Genomic DNA, 6,000 nt, shown 5'->3' with positions numbered 1-6,000 from the left:
TTTATTTATGCAAAACACTGTGTACTGATTTGGTATGAAAATTACTTTAAAAGTTAAGTTTTTTCATTTTATTTTTTTATTTTGACCATGTCTTAGCTTGAGTATCAATATCTTAGGTTGTTCAAAAAGAAACTTGTGGTATTTGTTTGATAGCTTACTATTAGTATTTATTTTCAAGCACAAATAAAATACAATAACAATGATTCATGAAAAGAAAGTCAAGTACAGTGCAGGGAGAGGAAAAAAAACCCAAATGGTTTATTTAAGACCTCCAACCAATAGAATCAAATATATAAAATATATGTCTGTAATATATTTATGTATATTCCAGCAAGTCATCTCTGAGTTTATTTATTATTCAGACAAGTGATTTTTGCAGCGATTCACCTGTCTGTAGGAAAAACATACTTTACAAAACATTGTCATACAGTGAACAATTCAAATATTCAGAGAAGGTCAAATTTAAATCAGCTGTAAAGGTAAAACTGCACTTAACGTGAATCCTGACATTTAATTACTGAAGCTGAGTACTCATAACTTCCTATATAAATGTACCTATTTTTTGTTTCAGGTTTGCTTCAGGTCGTGAAGCAATACATCAAAATCCCAATCTTTGTGATGGTCCGGCCTCGTGGGGGTGACTTCCTGTACTCTGATCAAGAGGTCGAGGTGATGAAGAAGGACATAGAGCTTATGAAGAGTCAAGAGGTTGATGGATTTGTGCTGGGAGCCCTGACGGAAGATGGAAGGGTGGATGCAGAGCTTTGCATGGAGTTACTGGGTATTTTTATCTATTTAACTAGTATCACAAGTATTCTTTGCAACACAGTGGAGAATAATAAAAGTGAAGTTTCTTCAGTTTCTCTACAACACCTCAATTTTTTTTAAGTAAAGTGTTAAATATGAATTACTGGAAGCTGTAATTGGAAAATTTTTTTCAAAATTTTCTTTAAAAAAGAAATTTAAAGAATCACAAAAGGGACAAGAAATCACAATATATTTGCATTTGGATCTTTAGGATTTTGTATCTCCAATAACTTCTGAATCTTTAACTATGAAACTATAAATCTGTATCTTAAATCCGACACACAAACAGACATTACACGTTATACATTAGGCAGCAGTCATTAAAACTACAGAGAAGGATTTTTGTAAAAAGGCAAAGAGCTTTGACATTTGTGAGCATACGATGAAAGTTAGATTTTTTTTATTACACCAACTGCCAGAAGGGGGAGACAGATGAGCACAAAAGGTAAATTGATCAAGCAAAAATATAAAATTTAAAAGAAAAGCATATCAAGCTGTTTAGGGATTATATAATCTTTATTTATACAACCTCAGCCTCAATAGACAAAAAAATTAAAGGACATTCATCTTCAAGACATGCAGTCATCAACCACACAGAGATGGGGGCGTAGAGGGACTGCCAGTGCTAGTGTGAATGCGTGTCTGCAATTCTGAAACTCTATCAAACATGCTGGATCACACAATATTTATAGATCCAGATTGAAACAATTCTGCGAGGAAAGCAAATGTCTGAGTGACAGACCTTGAAACTAGGCTGTCAAAATGAAAATCCAAACAGCAGAACTCTCCGAAGGCACTATCTTTTCAAGGATACAAACTCTGACTATCTCCAAGGTCACTTGTCCGTGAACCAAAGCAAAATCACTAAACCAAACATCAAGATATCACCCAGCGTGTTCTCCTTTCACCCCAGCTATAATCCCAAACACTTATTGGATTTTTTTAAACCATATGAAGAAGCTGCTCTCTGTTGGGGACAAAGCATGTTTTCTCCTCGTCACTATTCAGTGTTTCTTTTTTCTATACTTGCACTCCTATGTCACAATCATGAGGCCCCCCAGCTTCTCTGTCCTCCACCTTTTACAAAAGCAGCACAGAAATCTTTCTGTAATCAAATTCAAAGTGTTATGTCTGCTCAATATCTGTTTAACAGTTTACTGGTTCACATTCAAGGCTCATCATGCCTTTATGTTTATTATCACTTTGTTTTAAAAAACTTTGTTATTGTTTAAATGCTGTTAAAGTTTTTGTGTGGCCCTGTAAAGCCTCTTTCTCGGAACAGAAATCACATTACCGAGACAATACTAAGAATCGGTGGGCAATTAACTGTATTTCATTTCCATGTTTTGTTTGCTGGGAGAATTAAAATGAAGTACCCTATTTACTGCTGTAGTCCAAATAATTAAAAAAAAACACTTAATTGCCTGAATCACTATTCCATGGGCTCACATTTGTAAATTTCTCTTAAAAACAGGGAGTTTACTGATCATACACTTCAGTAAATCATTCAGCTGTGGAGTCCCTCAAGGTTTGATTCCTGGACTCCTTCTATTTAAATCATACATGTCCCTGCTGGCTCAAATTATACACACTTTTACCGTGCATATAATGTTATCTGAACAACTCCCAACTGCACATAGCTTTGTCCCCAACCTACGATGGTCCTGTTGACTCTCCTCTGCTCCTTAGAGCAGCTGAACTTTGTGAGCAAGTAAGCAATGACGACACAAGAGATTTTTCTTTTAGGAATAAGAAGGAAAGGGATTTAAAGTCCCACTTCAATCATCTTTTGGTCTATTTTCAAAGCATTCCTAGCAGTCTTTTAATCACGATTATGTAATTTTTAGGCAAAATCAATAAACCTGTGTTGTTTTCTAGGACATAGTTTCTGCAGAGCGGCAGTAGTTCATTAGAAATTTGCCTCCGAGTTGTGGGCATGACTGTCGACACAAAGTGAGTGCTGTGTATTTCTGATCATCCCTTTGTTTATATTCTCTCCTGGTAGCTTACCAGCCCCTCATAACTCCAAGCTAACATTACAGGTGCAACAAAAATGGCCGTCAATATTGGAGCTATTCAGCCGTACAGTTTGGGCCAGATGTCAGCTCGCACGTTGTGGCCCAGAGATATTGTAGTACACAACAGCTACAAGAGCTTTTTCCAATTACATTTTACTTATATATATATATATATATATATGTATATATGTGTGTGTGTCCTCAATCATTCAGAAGATGCTTCAAAAACCCGTTTTTATTAGAGTGGGCCTTTAATAAATAACTTCTGTCTCACATACAAAATGTTGGCATCATATTTGAGCCAATGTGTCAGTGCTCAAATCAAGACCAGGACTAAACCAGGCTTAACCAGTGGATTTAGAGAAGCTGATCCACACCATGGTACTAAGCAGGCTGGACTTCTGTGTCTGATCTTCCTGTCAAAAAGCTGTAGATCTTCCAATAACCTTTTTATTCTTGCTTTTTGCTTCAAAGTTGGAAAAAAAGATATGGACTCAACTTCCTTATCACATCAAACTGAGTGCATTTAAGCTGCACTAAATAAACTATATTTTTGCCTTGAAGTCTTTTACGGTGCCCCCCCAAATCCCCTTGATACTTTTGAAATAGCCTCTGTACATGAAAGCTGTTGTACAAACAAAGCTGCCTCTCTCTGACCTTTTTGTTTTCAATCCTCAACTAAATATATTCAAAAACTGGAGATCTTTGAGTCTTTGACACACAGGATGAAGCTGAATAAACAGTGTGCTTTTGTAACTGGAGGCTTTCAAAGATGGGGAGGTTCAGATTGTCCTACCTCTTAAGTTTTAAGCTGTACAGTGTCTTTTCCTGGTATTTATTTGACTTATTCTTGTGGTTATTGATCCTTGCTCTTACTCCATTTCTCCAGCTGCTGCTCGACCTTTACCCGTCACCTTCCACCGAGGTCAGTTTCTGCTTTTTAAGCCGCCAGATATCATGCTTTAAGAACGTCTGGGATTATTTTCAGAATCAAAAGCTTTTTTTTTTTTTTATCCGTGAAAGGTTTTTCATGGAAAGTATTAATGTTTATCTCACTGCAGCTTTTGATATGGTTCACGACTCAGCAGTGGCTCTGGAGACCCTGATATCATTAGGGTTTGAGCGCGTGTTGACAAGCGGCTGTGATATTTCTGCTTTGGAGGGACTCCCTGTGATTAAACGGCTCATTGATCAAGTAAGTGTTAAATCAAGCATTTTCATTAAAACATGTTTGCATTCCTACAAAACAAAGATAACGTGAATTTTTAATGTCTCTCTTCATGCGATTCTAATCCCATCACTTCCACTGAACAGGCAAAAGACAGAATTATTGTGATGCCAGGTCAGTCTGTTTTTTGCACTCTATGCTTTAAGGCATTTTGTTTGATTATTTTATGACATGTATTTAATAAATGCTATTTTCCCTAACAGGAGGAGGTATTACGGAAAGAAACTTGCAGAGAATACTAGAGGGGTCAGGGGCTCAGGAGTTTCACTGTTCAGCACGTTCTAGCAGGGACTCAGCGATGAAATTCAGGTTTGTTTAGCCTTAATGACCTGATAATTGGGTTGTTTTCTCCCCAAATATTTAAAAATGTTGCAAATCTAAAAAAAAATGCTGTTTTAAATGAATATTTTGCTTTTTTTGTGTGCAGAAACACCTCAGTGACTATGGGAGCTTCTTTCTCAGCTCCTGAGTACGGCCTGAAGGTGGCTGATGTCTCCAAAGTGCGGTCTCTAAATGCAATAGCCAAAAATACTTTGTGACAAGACTTTATATTGATGGCAAGTAACTAAGGGATACCTCAAAAACAATAAAGAATCACTTCCCTTCTTTATTTGTTCATTTTTTTCATTAATTGGTACACTGTTGTGCTTGATGTAATTGTCTGATTGTGGTGTTGGAGCTCAGTGGGAGCAGAGCAGAGAGCTGTGAATTATTTACAGATACTTGTTCTATCTCATTAGTACAAAAACAGTGCAACTGTTATTAAAAAAGGAAACCAATAAAATAAGCTCCAATGCAAAACAGTGAAATAAATGACTTTTTAAATCATTTAAAGACATTTTTATGTTTCATTTAATGTCTCTTAAAACAATTAAAGCTGATTTTTTTGCTCATCACTCCATTTTTTACAAATGTGTGTGTAATTGTTAACCCTGATCTGTGAATTACAAAAGAATAAAAAAATTTTATCAGGAAAACTTCCACAAAGATGGACAATCATTTTATATCTCAGGTTATTTAGAAATGCATATCCTTGAGTTTGTAATTGTAAAATAAAAATTAAATCTTAAAAAAGTGCAGCAATAGTCTTATTTTTTTAATAAAAAATATAGAGTATTTTTGATGTTTCCTGAGTGAAGCTCTTACTGAGAATACCGCAGGTCTGATCCTTGTCTTCTCATTAAAGAATAACCAGTCACTCAGCTGCAAGCCTCACACAGCAAACACTCATCTGATGTAAAAAGACCTGCTGATGACATTTAAAGAAACTGTCAGAGAAAAGTTTTTGTTCATTAATCTTTTAAGCTGAAAAGGTGAAATGACTTTACACAAAAGTTATTTTCGTCTTCGACGCAGCAACTCGTTCATAACAATCCACTCCTCTCTGAACTTTATATGACAGGTGAATACTGCCTAATCCTGGTTATAAAAAAGGGAATAACCCTTTTTCATGCTTTGTTTATAGAATGAAGGATGTTTAGGTGCTTCAAATACTTTTAGCCTACAGATATAATCATTTGCACATATACAGTTTTTAATTAACTAAATATAATAAAAAATGCTAATAAGAGTGTAAAAACTGAAAGAAAAAATGTAAGCAGCTCATTGTTTTTATTAAATTCAGTTGTATCTTAGCTGAACTAGCACATAATATACATAACCTTTTCGATACCACACTAAACCCATTTTTAATTATGATGTATTGTAAAGGACTTTGCAACTTTTATCCATGAAAGATGATAACCTATATTTAAAATACTCTCATACTTGGTAACACTTGGTAGCATTTCACAATAAAACAAGCTACAATTATCAAAATTTAATAAGTTATCTTTAGGCTTAAAAAATATTTTATGACTTTTTGAATCATGTTAAACCTTAAATGGCCCTTAAAGAATAGAAGATAATTGGCGGTATACTCCATAATGTTGCAACACTTTAAAATAC

At 35.1% G+C, this 6,000-nt stretch overlaps 1 protein-coding gene across 1 annotated transcript in view; it reads left to right on the top strand.

The window, feature by feature from the left end:
• cutc (cutC copper transporter homolog (E. coli)) overlaps positions 1-4,659 on the top strand; it is a 6,773-nt gene extending 2,114 nt beyond the window's left edge. Inside the window, exons 3-8 of the mRNA XM_024298110.2 lie at positions 572-781; positions 3,715-3,750; positions 3,887-4,020; positions 4,140-4,167; positions 4,257-4,362; positions 4,481-4,659. Coding sequence (XP_024153878.1) covers positions 572-781; positions 3,715-3,750; positions 3,887-4,020; positions 4,140-4,167; positions 4,257-4,362; positions 4,481-4,592 — 626 coding nt within the window. The 3' untranslated portion in view covers positions 4,593-4,659. The remainder of the gene's footprint in view (positions 1-571; positions 782-3,714; positions 3,751-3,886; positions 4,021-4,139; positions 4,168-4,256; positions 4,363-4,480) is intronic.
• Positions 4,660-6,000: the final 1,341 nt, after the last annotated feature.

This window comes from Oryzias melastigma, linkage group LG15 (genome assembly GCF_002922805.2).
Source record: "Oryzias melastigma strain HK-1 linkage group LG15, ASM292280v2, whole genome shotgun sequence".
Lineage (NCBI taxonomy): Eukaryota > Metazoa > Chordata > Actinopteri > Beloniformes > Adrianichthyidae > Oryzias > Oryzias melastigma.
Note: the sequence above shows the minus strand (reverse complement) of the source record. Positions and strands in the feature narration are given on the sequence as shown.